The following is a 20,619-nucleotide window of genomic DNA, read 5'->3' on the forward strand; positions in this document are numbered from 1 at the left end:
CGTGAGTGCGTGCGTGCGTCCGTGCGTGTGCGTGTGTGTGTGTGTTTGTGTGTTGTAAGCCTATCACTGCATTCACAGGTGTCTGAGGTGCTGCCGTGTTACAGTGAGTGTGATCAGTACAGCTGGGAAGTGGACATGTGGTCTGAGTGCCACCTCAACACCCTACACATCAACAGCTCAGCACTCAGCAGAACCACCACAACGCCCACAGCCAGCGCACTCAGCACAGCAATGGAGCCCAGCAGCTACAGCTCATCTACAGCTCCACCCACAGACGCTCCCACACCCACACCCACTGGACCTGGGGAGATGCTAGCCTGTGGAGATGGGGTTCAGAGGCGCAAAGTCAGGTGATCTCCTCACTGAAAACCATGGATGTAGTTCAATTTGTAGCCACTAGCCAGTACCCATTTCCACTAGATTGAGGATGGTACAGCATATGAAAGCATTGTCTGACCCCTGAAGGATATTTTTTATGTTTTGATAAAGTTGATGAACATATATTAACTCACGAGTATGAAAAGTCTCACTCAGAGTTACTGACAAAAGAAACTGAATAGGCTGATTGACTTAAAGGAAGATAGCCGGGATGGAGACAACATAAATTGACTTTGCCACGAGGATCCCAGGAAATGGGAGTGGTGCCAGACACACACACAAACATTGAGAGAGAGAGAAAAGTTAGGGTTAAGTAGAAAGATAGAGGATGTAGGATAGCCAAACACAAGCATCGAAGCGTCTCTAAATACCTTAAGCATCTTTGACTACCTAGAAAAGCGCTATGCAAGTTGAAAGTATTATTATTATTATTATTATTATTATTATTTTCATTACAGTGGGAGGAACTTAGTTTCTTTAAAAAGGTTGACCTGTCGTTAATACGGTGAGATCATCCATGGAACATTTACTTATTGTGACTACAATGAAACTTCAGATTTCTACATTCAGTCTCCAGGCTTCTGATTGCAAAGGTACTAAGAGGTTGCTCCTAACTGCAACACCCCCTAAAGTTATCAGCACTTTTCTTCAAGTCATAACCAGTCACATATCCTGAATCATGGATCCCTGTTCCTGGTTCACCAGCGTGCTCTTGCTGCATGTGCATTCACCCCTCATAAGAAAATCCAAATGACCCTTTTTCTGATGGTCCGGGGGTAGCATGGGGGACACCAAAGTAGTCTATACTCTTCCTTGGATTTCTCACCAGGCTGTAGGCTTCAAGGCAGACGTCACAGCAAACTTCTTCAGCAAGCTGTGAACTTCTTGCGTTTCTTCTGAAGCAGACTTAAACTCTTGTTTCTGTCTGTACTCGGCCTCAGTTTTGGAATCATGAAACTATTCTTCTGTCTCCTATTGGCCAGGTGTGTAAGGAGGGGAAGCAGTGAGCATGTGCATGAGTCTCTATGTGGCCAGCATGAGCCACCAATCACCTCTCAGATGTGTCCACTACCCTGCCCCGGTCACTGTGTGACCTCACAGTGGAGCCAGTGGAGCACCTGTGCAACGGTAAGTCAAGCCAAGGCACTTATTTTATTTGTGTTTACACGTTTCAAAACAACAGAAGTTGACCCAAAATGTGTTACTTCTGTAACATCTTAAATCTGAATCTTAGTCAAGACCAAAAGAAAAACACAGGAGAAGAATAATGACCATAACATGGAAGGCAAAATCCTGTGGAGGTTGTAGAGGGGATGGTGAAGGGCTGTGTAATGGGGAAAAATAGGGAGGGATTTGAAGACTTTTCCTTATTTTCAATGTGATGGTGTAAGCCTTGTTTATTAGCGTCTGAACATTGTATGTGTTTTATTAGTGTAATCATGTAAGAAAGTTAAACAGAGGTCTAATAAAAGAGTGTAAAACCTCTCTCTCTCTCTCTCTCTCTCTCTTTCTCTTCCCAGTCCTGTCACTCAGGTGCGCTCAGGTGGAGAAGCAGACAGGTGCTCAGGCAGCCAGGTCACACGTGCCCGGAGCTGAATCAGACACAGCCCTGCCTCTCCAACTCCACCTGTTTCAACTTCAGCTACAGCTACTCAGGTACACACGTGTGTGTAGATATGTGTGTAGATGTGTGTGTACACGTGTGTGTAGACATGTGTGCACACAAGCGGACATACAGTGTCAAATACTGAAACCGAAGCGTCAAGACCGATGGCCCACACACACTATTACCTGTGTAGGTTTCCCCTTGCATATGGGTATCTGTGCGTCTGTTGATATTCAGTAAATATGTGTAACCTTGAGTATGAATTGTAAATTGCTCAGTTGAGTGAGTAAGAGTGAGTGTGTGTGTGATTGTTGATTAATCTGCGTGCAAATGTGTTTTTCTAAGGTATGTGTGTAGACATGCGAGTATGCAAGTATATGCAAGAAACAGTTTCTCTGAACATCTTGTTGCGTATGCGTGTGTGTGTGTTTGTGTGTGTGTGTGTGTGTCTGTGTGTGTGTGTGTCTGTGTGTGTGTGTGTTTGTTTTACAGACTGGAGCTCCTGTCAACTCAGTGAGAATGCTGTGTGTGGGCAGGGAATTAAGACACGCCTCCACAGGTGTGTCCGTGGCGACAGCAAGCTAGTGGAAGTAAGCAGGTGCACTGAGGTAAACACAACGCAACACACAGCAGCTCGTCAGTCACAATCACCTGTTCCAAATCTGCTCACAGACACACACGCCGGGCAGAGAGCATTTTCCAGGCTGGCAACAGAACCTTATTAAACACACAAACAGCAGAGAACCTCCTGGCATGTTACATTCCTATGCTTACTTTTCATGTGTCCACAGATGGGTCCTTCAGAGGAACTGATCACTTCTTGTGAAGTTAGCTGCCCAGTTAACTGCCTGGTGTCTGCATGGTCGCCTTGGTCAGAATGCTCACATACCTGCGGCTACCAAAGTATGACCTCATTGCATCATTCATCAAAACTTATCCCAATGTTTGTAAATGTGACTGTGTCAATCTTTACATCAACTTGACCAACCATTGAACAACCACAAAATCACTTGTACAGTCTGTTCATATGAGTGTGTGTATGGGAGAGAGTTATAAGTGTGTGTGTGTGTGTGTGTGTGTGTGTGTGTGTGTGTGTGTGTGTGTGTGTGTGTGTGTGTATGTGTCTGTCAGGGTAATTATAGTTAAAGTTATAGTAAGACTAAAACCAAAACCAGCAGTGAAAAAATAATTTCTGTAACTGAAATAAAAATTAAAATATCAGTTTTATAGAATTCAAGGTAAAATCTTTTTGTTCCCCCCTGATAACTATACCACTTTATCACTTTATCCGGTTCTGTTTGACTGCTGGAGATACGCGGGCCTAATGAGGATTAATTAAACATATCATATTTATTTTCTTTCATCCTGCCTTTTAGAGCTTTTATAAATCAGGGCATTTCTTTAATACCTGAAAACACAAAAATTAACTAAAACTAGTCAATTCCCCAAAACTAAAACCAAATGTACTTACGCGCTCATAAAACAAACTTAAACTAAACTAAAATAGATAACCAAAGAGTGAGTGGCTCCTGAGCAGAAATGTCTTTTATGTCTGGTAGGGTACTCCCCTGTGGCAGAGGCACTCGTTAGTGACTTAATTAAAATCACTAATCCTTTAAATTTATCTAGAATTGGCCATCTCCTGTTGGCACGGCAGCCAGTCCTCAGGAGTCCAGGCCTAATGCGTTTATTTAAGGTTACATACAGCTCCTTCTTGGAATACAAAACAGCGTGTGTGTGTGTGTGTGTGTGTGTGTGTGTGTCTACGTGTCTACGTGTCTTCGTGCCTCCTTTTGCAGTGAAGAACTATGGGCATCTCTATGTTTGTCATGTGTACAAGTGCTCCCATGTTGTTTGTGTATCTGTGTGCACGCGCGCGCATGTGTGTGTATGTGTCTGTCTGTCTCTCTGTCCGCCTGCAAGGTAGTGCACAATCATTTCCATTTTTCTATAAAACATCACCGGGGCATCTTTACATATGCACACATTTGTTTGTACGTGTGAGGTTATCGGTGTGCTTGTTCTGCAGGTCAGATGCTACGCTCCAGGGTCGTATTACAGGAGGCGGGCGATGGGGGACAGCCATGCCCCGCCCAACTCTCCCAAACGAAACCATGTCCCATCATGCCTTGCTACTCCTGGTTGCTTGGAGACTGGTCCCCCTGTCAGATAGAGGTAATGCTCATTTCTCCTTCTTCTACTGCGGGATTGTGAACCACCCACCACAGCAAAGATTCAGGGTGTTGCATGCACACAGCATCACACCTAATCACTTGCTTGAACAGACACCAATGCGATCCTGACAACTCCTAAAAGATGCTCCAAAAAGGTGTTGATGATCTGTTGATGATCTGTTGTTCCTCTCTTAATACGTTCTTTCCTGTGACAGAATATTAGCTGACACCAAACTTTTAGACAAAGGACGACGAGGTGAATCAAAGGGTTCTTGGTAGTGCTGTCAGTTTAACGCGTTATTAACGGCGTTAAAGCGAACCCATTTTAACACCGTTCATTTTTTTTTTCGCGCGATTAACGCGTTGTAAAAAAAACAAAAAAAAAAAACGTTTTTAACGTTCTTTTTGCCCTCCCAAACTGTGTAGTAGGCTAACGTCACGTTTGAGTGAATGATGAGCTCGATACGGCGAAATGGATGATAAAAAGCTTCTGAATAGAAAGTTTACCTTTAAAAGTTGTGTTGTGCAAAAGAAGCGAGCTTCACTGTTGTCTGAAAATGTCAACAGGCAGCTGGTTGAAAGCACAGAAGTAGTTGGCTTACCTTTTATTGGTAACCTAACTGTTACGGTTTATTGTTTTTTAAATAAGAGGCCTGACTTCTATGTTCACAGCGAACTTGAAAAAAACTAATATTAAGCCATGGTTTAACTGCACTATAGGCTGAGTCCTTGTTTATCTTAAATGTGCACTTTATAATTTTATTTTGTACCGCCCTGTTTGGCAATGTTGTTTTTCAATAAAATAAAACATTGCTTAAAGCAAGCCAATCCACTTTTCCATGTTGATAAGAGCATTAAAATAAAATAAAAATGATGGGAAAAAAATAATTAAGGGACATTTAGAATAGATACAAATTTGCGATCGCGATTCATTTTGATTAATTTAATCGCGATTCATTTTGAGTTAACTATGACAAAAATGCGATTAATCGCGATTAAATATTTTAATTGTTTGACAGCACTAGTTCTTGGAGATTTATATCCACGTACACCTATAGGGAGCCAGTTCTGCATCAAGGTCCGCATCAAGGTAGACAGGACTGAATATCATTCCAGTGTTGCAGTTTAAATACAGGTCAGTTGTGGGAGGCCAGAAGTCAACATAAGGGGTGTGTTACAGGTGAGAGGTGGGACAGGGGGCTTGTGATTGGGAGGGGAGGGGAGGTGACCCCCCCCTACGGAAGGTTCCGGAACACACACACAAAGGCAAAATGGTGGATAGGTGATGTATATTACATCACCTTGGGCAGGGAGGATGTCTGGAGAGGGTGTCATGAGCATTTGTTCCTGAAGCCTATTTAGCATAGGCCATGGTTGAGGTTTTAACCAAGGGTGTGGCCAGACTATCAATACACATGGCACACACACACGCACGCACACACACACACACACACACACACACACACACACACACACACACACACACACACGAGAGCATGCCTGCAATGCAATGGTAAATATATTAATTAATGGTAATATGAATTTCCATCACCTGTTTCTCTTCCTCTCCTTCTGTTCTGCCTTCTTTCTCCCTTGATTTCCCATCAACTCCTCCCCTTACTTCACGCCCTTCAATGTTACCTTTGTTTCTTTTTACACCTCTTTTGTATCTCCTACTTTTAACTCTTTTGTTTGTTCTCACCATCTATCTTCCTCTTGGCTCCCACTCCCTTATATTCACCCTCTCCCCCCATCCTGCTCTTCCCACTTAGGGAGCGGAGTGTGGAGAGGGGGTGAAGGTGAGGAACCTCACGTGTGTGGTCCACCGGGGGGCGCTGGCGGGCGTGTCCCGTTCTGACGCTGTGGAGGAGGAGAGGTGTGACAGAGAGCAGAGGCCTGAGAGAGACGGCCCCGTGCAGCTGCCCTGCTCTGTGCCCTGCCCAGGTAGTCAAACACACACACACACACACACACACACACACACACACACACATGCAGTACACACTTACACACACACACACACACATACAGTACACAAAAACATACAGTACACACTTACACAAACACACACACACACATACACACACACACAAACAAACATACAGTATACACACACAAACATACAGTACACACTTACACAAACACACACACACACAAACAAATATACATAGACACTTACACACTCACACACACAAACAAATATACAGTAAACACTTACACACAAACAAACATACAGCACACACTTACACATGCACTCACACACTCACACTCGCAAGGGTTGCACTTAATCATATCAGAATCAGAATCAGATTTATTGGCCAAGTATGTAAACACACACACAAGGAATCTGGTTCCGGCCTTTGGTGGTGACTCAAGCAATCCAGACAATATACAGACAATGTACATATTATTTACAGACAATACAATATACGGACTATATAAAACACAAACAATATACATTAAGTGAAACTATGTGTGGTAGTGCAAAAAACAATAATGTGCATCACATATATATGGTAGATGTGACGCAGGGTGTAATAACTATCTGGAAGAACAAGAGTAGCTATAGCAGATCATGTAATGAGGGTGATGGCATGAGGAAAGAAACTGCTCCTGGTCCTTTTAGTATGCAGGGTTCTGTAGCGCCTGCCAGAGGGGAGGAGTTTGAAAAGGGCTGCGTCTGAGGAATCTGTACAGATTCAAAGTCCGGGAGGGTGGGTATGGGAGAACCATTGTTTTTTATACTGTCCAGAAACGCTCCTGTTCCAAAAGTGTAGTAGTTGATTTGTGGAACAAAATCTGAGTATGTGTCCTGGGCCCAGGGGTACTGGCAGTCAGGAAGTGAAAGTCCTCTGCCCAGGGGTACTGGCAGTCAGGAAGTGAAAGTGAAGGTTATGTGAGGTGTGTTCTTTGAAAAGCTAATGCCTTGTCATCTGATTCAACATGAAGTACCCTGTGTAAGCAAAAGTGCTTTTGAGGTCTGAAAAGAATTTGTCATTGAGCAACTTGCATGACACATGAATTGGACTGGATTGGATTGCGAGAGAGATGTGTGACTGTAAAGACTTTTGACTTGAATGGCTTTCTTGCCTAGAGCCTGCCTATCATCATAAACCTTATACTTTACTTGCTGAAACTAACTAGAAGTTAGTCAACTCTTCAAATATCTGATGATAATGTTCCAATACTTCATGCAATCCAGTCAGGCACCTAAGAACGCCCCGTGTCAGCTGTCTGCTCTCTCCATTGCAAGGCTTTCTCTTCCTCTCTGTTTCCTAAACTTATTTCCCTCTGAAGGGGATTGCCACCTTACCGAGTGGTCCCCATGGAGCTCGTGCCAGCTGATGTGTCTGGACGGGCGTGGCTTTGAGACGCAGGGACGCCAGGCGCGTTCGCGAGCGGTGATCATCCAGGTGCCCGAGAACCAAGAGGCATGCCCCAGCCAGGTGTACGAGACAAGGCCCTGCAAAGGTATGAAGGTGACCAGGCAGATGGATCCCACAACACTGCCAGCTGGGCGTTTACCTGGTGGTGTTGCAAATACAAAATGGTGTAGAGGAATACTCAGATGAGAGGACTACAGAGAAACACATCACTATGTCCATATGGCTCTATGAGACACTGTTGGATGATGCATTTTACAATTAGTTTGTGTTCTTGTGATTTGTTGACCTCTGTACATTTTTAGTTGGATCAATTTCCAGTCTGCCTCGACTGGATACCACATAGACTTAGAAACTTAGCACTTTACCACACAGACCTACGGACAGTTTGAGTTTTTGGGGGAATTCTCATAAAATCAGTAGGAACATTATCTACCACCAAATAATACATTTTTATGAGGTAAATGTTTTTTGGGTGTAAAATGTAGAAAGGCAAATAAACCAGATGAGGAAGGTTCTCTATTGTTCCGCAGGAGGAGTGTGCCACACCTACGAGTGGAGAACAGGGGGATGGAGGGAGAACAAGAGGAACGTGTGGTGCCAAAGGGCAGATGGAGTTAACGTGACAGGTTGGTATCCAGGCATCCGTGCATGCAAAGCAGTTTGCAATCAAGCGCCACTCACAAAGTGATAGGTGTCTCCACCTAGAGGTGTAAAAGGAAACTGCACCAGCAGACTGGTAGACAGTACTTTCCCTGGAAAGTTACACAGGGTGTAAATTCACCGGATTTGCAAATGAGGTGTCTCTGAATTCCTGGTGTGTTACAACAGGGTTGTTGCTAAACTCTACCTGAGCTTTTTGATATGATTGCATGCAGCACTGTAAACAATACTTCTTTACGGATGGTATCTCAATTGGTACAGCACAACACCAAGGTCAAGGTCCATACCCAGCGAGCACACATACTAATGAAAAAGTGCCTCTGCACTCTACTGTCTGTCAGTTTGGATGTCAGTGTCTGCTAAATTAATACATGGTACATGTGAAATTTGGCATGGGGACATTCCGTCTGCTAGCTAGCATATGCTCAGGGAGGGTTGGCTTGTCTGTTTAACTCTGTCTCTGTCTGTGCGGAACTGATCTGACTCGGAATGTGTGGTCCCTGTCCCCCTCAGGTGGGTGCCCCTCACACAGTCGGCCATCAGCGGTACGCCACTGCCAACCCCCCTGCATGAAGCCCTTCTCTTTATGCACACAGGTAACTTTACCTCGCACACAAGCTCTGATGCCATCATATCTAGAACACTGCTGTGTCTCATAAGGGTCACTTAGAATCGCTGCAAAGAGAGTATAGTTTAGGACAAACTGAAAGCAGGAAGGTCAGCTACATTTATTGATGATAGATGATGATGGTCAGTACATCTTTCTATTGGGTTTTTTCCTTTTTTCATTTCATCCATTAGATTTCCAAAAGACAAAATTCCGATGTTCTAATCTTGTCAATAATCCAGCAATCAGGTGCTACTACCAGCTAGCAGCATGGGAACATAGCTGAGGATGTTACTGTGAGTTGGGATATGATGTGCTTTTAACAAAAGAGGTACAGAATTGCTGAATGGTGCTCTTGAATGTCCCTGAATGTAGTGCTGCTGAAAGTGGGAGCTCCAGTTGGTGTTACAGCGAGACTCTCATGTATTTGTAACAGGAGCATAAGGGGGGAACCCCACAGCCCTGTGTAAGTAGCCAACTACGCCACCCTGGGAATTACACCCAGAGAATATCTAATCTAAATGTTCTTAGACACCTCAGCCCTCGAGAACAGGTTCGATACACACAGCACACAAGAGTCGTGAGTTCCAGAATATATTTATTTTAAAGAATAGCAATTACGATGTAGATGTGGGGAGATGGACCTAGACAAACTGAGAGGTTAGTCAGGGTAGAAAAGTATTTATTTAATCAGTAATAAAAAGGCTCAAACAGTCATGACTAGGGCTGGCAAACACACTAGGTAAGGGAACTATAACAGGCAGAGACTTACCTTAGAGGGGCGGCGGGCTAACTGGGAAGTGTGCTCAGGATTCACACCACCCTGGTGAAGGCAAACACGGCACAGCACAGCACACGGAAAGTGACCAAAGTGACACAGCAACCACACAGCAACCAATGATCACACGTGAGCATGCAATAACGGGACTCCACCACCAGGTGACTAGCCCCCCCTCCAGGATAGCACAATGCCTGCTCAGACACACAAAAGGGGATAAAAGAAACTATTAAGCACCAGTCGATCCCAGTTAAGACAACACATAAACACAAACACTAAAGGGCAGGATAGTCTCCCCTCTCACAGGATACCTGCACTACCCATAAACAATACACATGCAGACAATACAAAACAAAACACAAGAATAAACTATGCTTTACGCCACTATGCCCATACACGGACATAAAACACAAAAATAACAAAACGAAAGCAACAGAATAACAAGTGAAGCACGCCAAAACAAAGCAATTAAACTAGGTGAGACGAGACAAAAGCAAGCACGTGAACAAATGACAGACACGCCGTTTAGGTTACACGGCAGAGTATAGGGAAAGGCTGACGCCAAATCCCCAAACCAACTCGGGAAAACCAAATCAAAAGAAAGACAAGACAGCAGCTCGTGGCTCCAGCCCTCCACCAGGCTGGGTTGCGTCTGCAAAACACATATCGTAATTAAAAACCAACGGAGGTAAAATTAAGCCAATAGGGAGGTATAAATAATACCCACGTTACTCGAGGACACTGGCTGCCGTGGGAATGTGCGTCCTCACTAAACAGACGACACTGACTATAAATATAATTATAAAAATACAAAGACCAGGTCTGCTAACACATTAAAGGACAGAGCATACCTGGAACTAGTGGGCCACCGTTCTCGAGGTCAGCGAAGGAGGAGAGGATCACAACACCAGGCTACAATGAAGGACGGAGTTAGTCCACAGTGTGATTAAAATTAAATGCTTAGTGGCAATGAAAACCTACCACGGGAGAAATAGGACACCACTCTGCACAGGATGTAGCAATTCGCCATCTACAACTACTGCAAACTTCTAGGCTTTTATAGCCACACCCAAGCAATGGCCACTTATTGAACAGGTGTGCTAAATGAGTGCAGTGACGTGAGAGTGCAGGTGAATTCATCTCACTACATATTGTACCTACTGCATCAACCTTACTTGCACAATAAGTCAATGAAGTGTGAAGATCCAGCCTAAAAGCTCTTCACGATAAGTTAATGCAGTGTGAAGATCTAGTCTTAAAGCTCTCCACAGCCTCAGCGCATGGAGTCTTTTACTTCTCCCAGCTCAGTGAACTGTGACTGCAGTGGAACTTCTTTGAAACGAACTTCTCTGCCTGTCTCTCCATCCTCCTCTCCCTGCTCCTCTTTTCTCAAATTTCTCTCTATCTCTCTCTCCCTCTCTCCCTCTCTCTGTCTCTCTCTTTCGCAGAGTGGAGTGTGTGGATGTCAAAAGGGCTTCATAGAGGTTATGACCTCTCACGGTTTCCTTGACTACTGCACCAGAATCCCCGGGCCTGACCACAAGAAGGCAGATGTGAAAACCAGTTCTGGGCAGCCCAGACCTGGCCGCACCCAAATCCAGAACCCGATCAGGGAGTGGGCCTTGCAGGCAGTGGGTCCAGGTAACGTTACTGGTGTCAAACCTTTAGATCCTTATCTAGTAAACAATCAACTAATCAATATATTTACATATAAATATCATCAGTCATCTTGAGGAATGAATTAATTATGAGGGTGTTACACAGAGATGATGATGATGATGATGAAGATCAGTATACAGACATCATAGCTTTGAGTATGTGTGTGTCTGTGTGTGTGTTTGTGTGCTTGTGTTGGCAGATGGGCGTGTCAGACCCTGGGTTTATGGCCTGATGGCTGCTGGATTTGTTCTCATCCTGCTCATCATCATTATGTCCTTCCTGTTGTGGTGAGTAGCTACTCTACTCATTCTCTCTCACACACACACACACACACACACACACACGCACACACACACACACACACACACACACACATACACACACACACACACACACACAAACCATCTCATCCTCTGCGTCAGCCACAGATACAACAAAAAGGCACCATATGTCATCACTGATCATGAGAATTCCCAGAATCAGAAACGTGTCACGCACAGTAATGTGTGCATGGTGACTCAGAGTGTGGACACCTTCAGCTGTTGTTGGGAGCATAACATGAGTATGTTTATGACTACAGTGTGTAGAACTACAACGTGTGAATGTGTGGTCAGTTTGAAAATATGTAATAGTGGGTGTTACACAAATTATAATGAACTCATCAGCTAATAGACAAGTTGAAGAAAAACAGTGTTAAAAATCAAACTTTGGCAAGATTTTAGGTCAGTTTTGACAACCTACCTTATCTGATATCCATTAAGTACACAATCGCCCTCTAGTGGTGATATTTAAGTGCATCCATGCATCACTGGGACCAGGAATACATCCCATACCGTTATTGGCATGCTTCCCCCGTCCTCGTTCGTCGGTTCCCCGAGAATCGTTGTGTGACGTCATGAAGGACGTCTCATTTCTCTAATTACTGCCAGAGGAGACGAGGAACAGTGAGGACAGAGGACCCATGAGCAAGGAAACACAAGAACACCCTATGCAGAAGTGTTTTTAGTGATAGGTCTCATGTCTGTGGTTACAAGGTGTACCGTATCACTTTGCCTATAGGCAAAGATTTTGGAATGCATGAGGAAGGCCCAAGGTGATAATTCCCTTACCCTTTCTTCCTATGCTTTCCTCACATCTGTCAACCAACTAATTAAAATAAGATGTAGCAGTTTATGAAAGATCAAAGATAAGTGATCAGTCAAACAAAGAAACGATTTTCCATGTGCTTGAATTTTTTTCAGATATGCCAACTTTAATGAATCATTGATGGTTGTGTTGTCCACAGGATTGCGCTCATACAATGTCATGTTCCTTCACGTTTTTATTATAAGGAGGGGCTAGGATGTAAGAAAGGAAAAAAAGGGAAGATAGACAGATTATGGAAATGAGAATCACCCCAGGACACACTGATTGTATTATTATATGTAACTATTAAACCATTGACTTAGTGTGATGTATTTGAAATACGCTCACCGGCCACTTTAATAGGTATACCTGTTCAACTGTCACAACAATTTGACACTTTTTGATCAGGCAACTAGTTTTGGTAACTTCTTCAAATTAATTTTGATGGCATATGGTGTGGGGGATCATGTCTTGGCATCAATTGAGCATAATCTTTGGGCATCAATTGAGCATAATTTATATGCCACAGCCCAGCTGAGTATAACTGCTGAGCATGGTTACTTTCAGCAGCATAACAGGCCATGTCACAAAGCTCATATCATCAATTCAATATAATCAAATGGCCTCCACTGTCACCAGATTGCAGTTGGGAAGTGTTGGAACAGGGATATGCATCATGAAGATGCCCAGAAATCAGCAGCAACTCCAATCCAAATATGGACCAAAATCTAAATCTACCTAATCAAGCACAAAGGGGCAAGGTCTCTGAGGAATGTTTCCAGCACTTTGTTGAATACGCCACAAAGAATAAATGCATTTCTCAGAATAAGAGGGGGTCCAATCCGGTACTAGGAAGGTGTACCTAATAAAGTGACCAGTGAGTATATATAGCTCCCTGGATGTCTATAAAACACATCAATAATAACCCCAAAAGGCCTGATGTTTCACTCTGTTTCGCTCTATGTGTGTGTGTGTGTGTGTGTGTGTGTGTGTGTGTGTGTGTGTATGTGTGTGTGTGTGTGTGTGTGTGCGCGTGTGTGTGTCTTCAGCAAAAACACCAAACCCAGCTCAGGTGTTGGAAGTCACCAGAAAGCCCTGACCCTATCCTATGATGGGGATACGGACATGTGACCTCTGACCCTTCGTCTACCCTAGAGCTCACCCCTCAAGGAATGTCCAGCTTTCATCCTCTTTGACATCAGGGATATGGGACCCCATCGGACACCAAAAAGACAGACTAAGAAGACACAATGCAGCAGGATTTAAATACAAAATATTCAAATATTCATGCTTCATCCTGTGACTCTCTGATATCCGGTAAAGCGGCTCAGCTACAGGCTATCATGGATTCCCTGAACAATGCTGTATTTTTAAAAGCCTGGTTCTGGTGATTATGTACTGTTGTAAGACATGGCCTGGAAATTCACATCAGGTTTTGATGATGTTGCTACAAGCCATGGATCTCATTCCATGTGGCTGCTCTGCGGAACAGCTGAAGGTTCAATACCTGCCGTGTTATCTCTATGCTGGGGGGCTGTGGGACCAGTTGGCCGAAAACTGCACACCTGGCAGGACTAACAAAACACAGGATTTGTTTACATTTGGCCTCAGAGAAAAAGACTGCAAAAAAAGACTAAAGGACAAGAATATGCCTTATGCACTATATTAGTGCTGAATGTTTTTTTTTCTTTGTCACTTATATTTTCTCCATAAGAACTATTTCTTCTGTTGATGCTAGGTGACATTAGCCGCCGGCTTGTGTGTGTGTGTGTGTGTGTGTGTTTGTGTGTGGTTTGTTTACCGTTTCATCCTTAATGAAAAAGTAAGTGAAGGTCAAGGCTGTTCCCCAGGGAGCTTTGACTCAAATACACCACAAAACTACAATACCCAACAACTTGGGAAACAGCCAACAATCCCTGCTGATGAGCAGGAGCCCAGCACAACTCATGTGAAGAGAGTGGACAAGGATTCCAGATTGATCCTCTTTAATCCCTTGATTCTATGTGAAAAAAACATGATGGTATACCGATTATAGTGGTTGATTTTTGTCCGGTCGATGGGGCCAAGTTCTTAGTTTTCACATCGAAGCAGACATTCATCTGTGGACACCAAAGCACATGGCAAAGATGCAGTGGCAAGATTTAGGAAACAATGGCTTCTAAAGTGGCCTTGCAGGTGCTCTCTCTCTCTCTCTTTCTCTCTCTCTCTCTCTTTCTCTCTTCTCTCTCTCTCTCTCTCTCTCTCTCTCTTTGTCTCTTCTCTCTCTCTCTCTCTCTCTCTCTCTCTCTCTCTCTCTCTCTTTCTTTGTGCAACACATTGAATCAGAATGTGGATTTCTTAATGGTGATAAGGATCTTGACAGAAGCACCAACTCCTGACACCACAGTCTCCAGACTGATTTTACAAGATGCTTTACACATTGTTGTGGAATGTGAGTTGTGATGTTTTGTGTTATGGTGTGTTGAAGAATTTATGAATAAAATTAAACTGAATCAGTCTTCTGTTCAACCACATTAGTTGTGATTTTATGGTTTTGCCATTGTAAGGGTTAAATTGCATAAAGTTCCTGCTCTTGTGCTTTTGCAAACTCTGCAGTGGAATTTGATATATGAGGCTACTGACAGAAAAGAAAAGGTTATGACAACAATAATTGTAACTGAAATAGTGGTCCAACAGTGTTCCAACATCAGTAGGCCTAAAACATATGACTTTTTCTTCTGTGTCATTGTCATGGTAATATCAGATCACATCCATGGCTAACTCAGGGAAAGGAGCGCATGCGGGCGGACGGACGATACTCCTCGGTGTTAAAACACAGATGTAGCCATTAATCAGTACGTGGCCTCGGGGCTGTCAGCTCCGTTTACAGTGGACGTGACACTAACCGTGGCTGGCGTGCGCACCCCAGCAAGACGCCGTAAGGCTGTCATCTTCAATCCATCCAAAGGCGTTCCTCCAGTCCAGCCGGTGTCGGGATCCCTCCGGATGGACGTGCGAACGCGGAATCTGATTACGCTTCCAATCGGCAGTCACCCTCCTGAATACGAAGCAGATAATCATGGTGATTAGAGAGATGACGCGGATTTGATTGGATTTCGACAATACTCCTCAGAGCTTACGTCATCCTCAGGCCCCTACAGAGCTCACCATAAAGAGGTAAAGGGGTGAGGTGAGATATTTATCCTCATAAAATGCCCGAAAGAGGATACAAAATCCGTAGTGTATAGCATACTTGAGCCTTGCTAGAGAACACGAAACCTTTCAGTATTACACAGCACGTAGTCCAAGATTTACCTTTAGCAGGTGTTCAGGACTGCTGTTCTGAGGCCAAAGCAGTAGCCTACAAACCTCACTCTAATGCCCCAGCAGCACCCATCATATTATGCTATTCCCCACCCCACACAGTTCGCATGTCCTTTTGAAAGCAGCGCAGCCCCCCTGTGTCCTAATGATGGGACTGCAAAACACCGTCCCTCCATGCCACACCTATGATAACACAGGTGTCTCATGAAACGTGAAATGTGAGTACAATGAACTGTATTGTGAATGTTACAGCCTCTATTATGAAGCACACACTCTCTGAAACGGGAAGAAGACAACACAAGGCAACAGATTTCTGCCATTTGCCGGTACAGTAGAGGGAAATTGGCCCCACTGTTTGCGTGCGCAAACCTATTGTTGCACACAAGATGGTGCTAAAGCTTCAGAATGCTGCAAGGTTTCTCGTCGGAGCGCCACAAAGTCGCCTCAAACTACTTAATCTCTTGTCATAATGCAAGCTAGAAAATCAATCCATTCCATTTGGCTCCCTTAACATCTGCATTCAGCCAGCATGGGTTGTGCTTAAAGAAAGAGCTGTGTTTAAATTGAGTGAATAAGTAGTTTATTAAATGAAATACTGTTCATTGATTGAACAAGCCCATAGTAAGCCTCAGGGGATTTGAGCAGTGGTTGTGGCGGGTTATAAGTATCGACAGACACCCCACAAACATGAGATACAGAAGCCCATGAGATTGACTGGATTGATTGTTGAGGTTTGGGGCAAGAATGATGTTTTTCTCCCCAGTGCTAAAGCAAAAAATTGAAGAGCATCAACCCTCTTGACAGAGCCATCATAAATTCATCTTTGATTCATAATAAACATTTTGACTGATGCTGCAGGGGGCTTGAGAGATAGATCATTTTTTGGAGTGTTTTCAAAAAGTATTTGGAAAATGCTACTGCAACGCTATAGCCAACCTCACAGGTGTGCAGATGGTTTTTATGGCATTCTATTCAGCTTGGTCATACAATTATGAACAGGTGTTGATTGTTTCAGTAAAAGAGCCCCTTGCCAGGTGTGCAAACCATTTTCTTGACCTATGATTCAGAGGAAGAACACGCAACTGAGAGAAAGAAAGAAAAAAAGGAAGAAGGGAAATAAAGGTTGAGAACGAACTTTGTGTTTTGGTAGTTGAAGACAGCTGAGAAGAACAGAAGAAAGTGTGCTGGAGAACGAGAGGCAAAGCAGTGTGTGTGTGTGTGTGTGTGTGTGTGTGTGTGTGTGTGTGTGTGTGTGTGTGTGTGTGTGTGTGTGTGTGTGTGTGTGTGCGTGTGCGTGTGTGTTAGTCTGTGCATGTGAGTGTGTGTACTGTGTGTGTGTGTGTGTGTGTGTGTACTGTGTGTGTGTGCGTGTGTGTTTGTGTGTGTGTGTGTGTGTGTGTGTGTGTGTGTGTGTGTGTGTGTGTGAGTGCATGCAAGAGAGGAGAGAAGATTGTCCACACTCAGTGTGTCTCTCCTCTCCTTATCAGATGAGATAACACATAGAGAGTCCCAGTCTTAATGGAGTTTAGGCTCACTGCGATTCACGTCACGCACTCGAGAACAAACAACACATCATCCACACCACCAGCCCCATATATCACCCACACTACATACACAAACACACACACACACACACACACAAAAACACACACACACACAAATCCTCATGAATTTGCATACACACACACATACACACATCTGGTACACTTAGTTTACTCAAACAAGCACACACATACATGCAATTCACAAACTTATTCTGAAATGTACAGTACTGTGCAAAAGTTTTAGGCAGGTGTGAAAAAATGCTATGAACTAAGAATGCTTTGAAAAATGTGAACAATAGATGTTTATTTTTTATCCATTTACATGGTAAGACTGAGCACAGCAACAAGACACAACGTAGTTATACTGCATCAGCAGGGTCTCTCCCAGACAAAGATTTCAAAGCAGACAGGGGTTTCAAAATGTGCAGTTCAAGCTCTTTTGAAGAAGACGTTGAGGATCGTAGACGCAGTGGTCAGCCAAGGAAACTTAATGCAGCTGATGAAAAACACATCAAGCTTATTTACCTTCGAAATCGGAAGATTTCAAGCAGTGGCATCAGCTCAGAACTGGCAGAAACCAGTGGTACCCAGGTACAGACATTTACTGTCCGGGGAAGTCTGGCCAGAAGTAGTCTTCATGGAAGAGTTGCAGCCAAAAAGCTCTACCCCGACAAGGAAACAAGGCCAAGTGACTGAACTAAGCACGAAAACATAGAAACTGGGGTGCAGAAACATGGCAGAAGGTGCTCTGGACTGATGAGTCAAAATTAGAAATATTTGGCTGTAGAAGAAGGCAGTTTGTTCGCCGAAGGGCTGGAGAGAGGTACAATAATGAGAGTCTGCAGGCAACAGTGAAGCATGGTAGAGGTTCCTTTCCAGTTTGGGGCTGCATTTCTGCAAGTGGAGTTGGAGATTTAGTCAGGATGAATGGTGTCCTCAATGCTGAGAAATACAGGCAGGTACTAATCCATCATGCAATACCATCAGGGAGGCGTATGATTGGCACCAAATGTATTCTGCAGCAGGAACATAACCCCAAACATACAGCCAATGTCATTAACAACTATCTTCAGCTTAAAGAAGAACAGAAAGTCCTGCAAGTGATGGTATGACCCCCACAGAGCCCTGATCTCTACATCATCGAGTCTGTCTGGGTTTACATGAAGAGACAGAAGAATTTTAGGAAGCTTACATCCACAAAAGATCTGTGGTTAGTTCTCTGATGTTTGGAACAATTTACCAGCCGAGTTCCTTCTAAAACTGTGCGCAAGTGTATCTGGAAGAATTGATGCTATTTTGAAGGCAAAGGGTGGTCACACCAAATATTGATTTAATTTAGAATTTTCTTCTGTTCCTTCACTGCATTTAGTTAATTTATGAAGAATTGATGAAAATAAACGGTTAACACTTCCATTTTTGAAAGCATTCTTAGTTTACAGCATTTGTTCACACCTGCCTAAAACTTTTGCACAGTACTGTACATGCATAAACACACTGTACACACACACACACACACACACACACACACACACACACACACACACAAACACAAATAAATAGAGGCCTACAGATACAATGTTTTTTTTCGTGTTCAGAGGCTGGCAAATTATCATGTACTAATTAGTGCATTAATCTAGTTATAATATACTATCAAAAAGTAACAGAGCCTCACTTACCAGTTTCATAGGCCTGCACCTTAGTCCCATGAATGGAGCCTTATTTTTCAGTTTCATGCAGGGATGTCTCTGGAGTTCAGTGCTGTCACATCTCAACAGACTGTCACAGAAAGAGTGAAAGAGCACGAGGAAGAGAGAGAGAGAGAGTGCGTACGTAAACATGCAGTATTTAAAAAATGGAGGAATGGAAAGAGAGCAAAGGAGGATTATTCACCACCGTCCTTCCCCTCCTCTTGCTTCCTCCCCTTCATCCCTCCATAATTAAAAACCTCTTTTTTCCAGCGCTGTGTTCGTCTGATGGCTCTGGAGTGTGTGCACGCGTGTAATTGTGCTTTTGGAAATGAAGTCTCAGACTCGCTGTATTATTTAAAATACCAAGCCCTCTGGGACAGGCGCACTACTGCATTAGTAGTGTTTGAGCATGAACCTAATAGCTCCTTCCCAACACACTCATACTTCCAGCTCTTTCTGTCTATGTCTGTATGAGTGTGTAGGTTTGGTTAAGGGGGCCGGTATTTCTTGCAATGCAATAACCCATCATTTGGAGACTTTATAGTTTCTTTGATCAAAGGGATCACTGTTCACAGGCAGCCTACGTACATACAGGAGCTGCTAATGGTAATGGTAATGGTGTATTTTGCTCAACAATACAGATTTTGGAGTCCTGTCCGCCTTATCATTATGATAACTCTCTCTGTCTGAACGCCCAGCTCTCTGGCACTGATCAGATCTCTAAGTATTTTTTCTCTCTCCCCACCTTGGCCATTTGGCTTTGCGTTTAATCAGCTGGGCTCTGCGACACACGGATTGGAATCCTGCCGATCAATGGCACTATTGATGAGCGCCAGATAGGGGCCGTTAGAGTGACCTGTCTCCGGGGCGACATTGATTTCATCTTCTCCAATCCATCTGCACGGGAGCGGCCAGACGCCATTGTGTTTCACCTCCTTGGACAGGCATTATCAATCATACCAAGAGAATGGCCCCTGTTCAAGGCTCTGCAGCGGGCCAGCGTTATGGCTGGACTCAGGATCATTTAGTCTGTCCTGGCTCAGGCCCAGGTGATGATGACATGGGTTATGCTTTGCAGAAACATGGTTGAGGTGGCTCATATCTCCAGCGAGAACTGCGGTGTTGCTGGGTATCCATTGTGCTTGTTCTTGTCAGGAGGATGATTCTTTGAATAATGTTTGATTTCTAGGTTTATACAAATAAGTACTGGAATATCCTGTAACTATGTTGCATTGCGTATAGCGCTTTCATTCAATTGTAGATAACATGGATGTTGGAGCACATAACACCAGCTGTGAAGTTGGTAAATATAGTACTTATACATAATAGCTTTTCATCTCTCTCGTATCAGAGAGTCGTGGCTCAGCATTGTTCAAACTCTTATCCATATTTTTGAAACCAGAAAAACTGGTAAAAACTTCAGTAACTTTTGAGGGGCCCTGAGCTTCGGGGTCTTCAGTACCGACATGGATATTCCACCTGATAACAAACATGCTTAATCTGAGCGGAAATACCCAGACCAGCCTATTTCAGAAACACACACAACATCTCATCTGTTTGTAAGAACTCCAGCCACTGCATTTTGTATAAGCTGAAGCTGGCTTAAGTCAAGCATCATCCCTGTGTAAACCCCATTCCATTCTTAACCAAGGAAGATGGGAGGTGTGAGGGGAGGTGGTAGGGTGATAACAAGCGCTGAAATGCCGCAGGT

General features: G+C 43.8%; 1 protein-coding gene across 1 annotated transcript in view; it reads left to right on the forward strand.

Annotated features, from left to right (window-relative positions):
* thsd7bb (thrombospondin, type I, domain containing 7Bb) overlaps positions 1–20,619 on the forward strand; it is a gene marked incomplete at both ends in the record, with an annotated part of 68,760 nt that overhangs the window by 27,879 nt on the left and 20,262 nt on the right. The window contains 12 exons of the mRNA XM_080835363.1: positions 177–345; positions 1,438–1,506; positions 1,912–2,034; positions 2,477–2,574; positions 2,776–2,887; positions 4,014–4,159; positions 5,931–6,102; positions 7,456–7,629; positions 8,075–8,188; positions 8,718–8,800; positions 11,038–11,230; positions 11,448–11,535. Of these exons, the coding sequence (XP_080691489.1) occupies positions 177–345; positions 1,438–1,506; positions 1,912–2,034; positions 2,477–2,574; positions 2,776–2,887; positions 4,014–4,159; positions 5,931–6,102; positions 7,456–7,629; positions 8,075–8,188; positions 8,718–8,800; positions 11,038–11,230; positions 11,448–11,535 (1,541 nt within the window). The remainder of the gene's footprint in view (positions 1–176; positions 346–1,437; positions 1,507–1,911; positions 2,035–2,476; positions 2,575–2,775; positions 2,888–4,013; positions 4,160–5,930; positions 6,103–7,455; positions 7,630–8,074; positions 8,189–8,717; positions 8,801–11,037; positions 11,231–11,447; positions 11,536–20,619) is intronic.

This window comes from Sprattus sprattus (genome assembly GCF_963457725.1).
Source record: "Sprattus sprattus genome assembly, chromosome: 3".
NCBI lineage: Eukaryota > Metazoa > Chordata > Actinopteri > Clupeiformes > Clupeidae > Sprattus > Sprattus sprattus.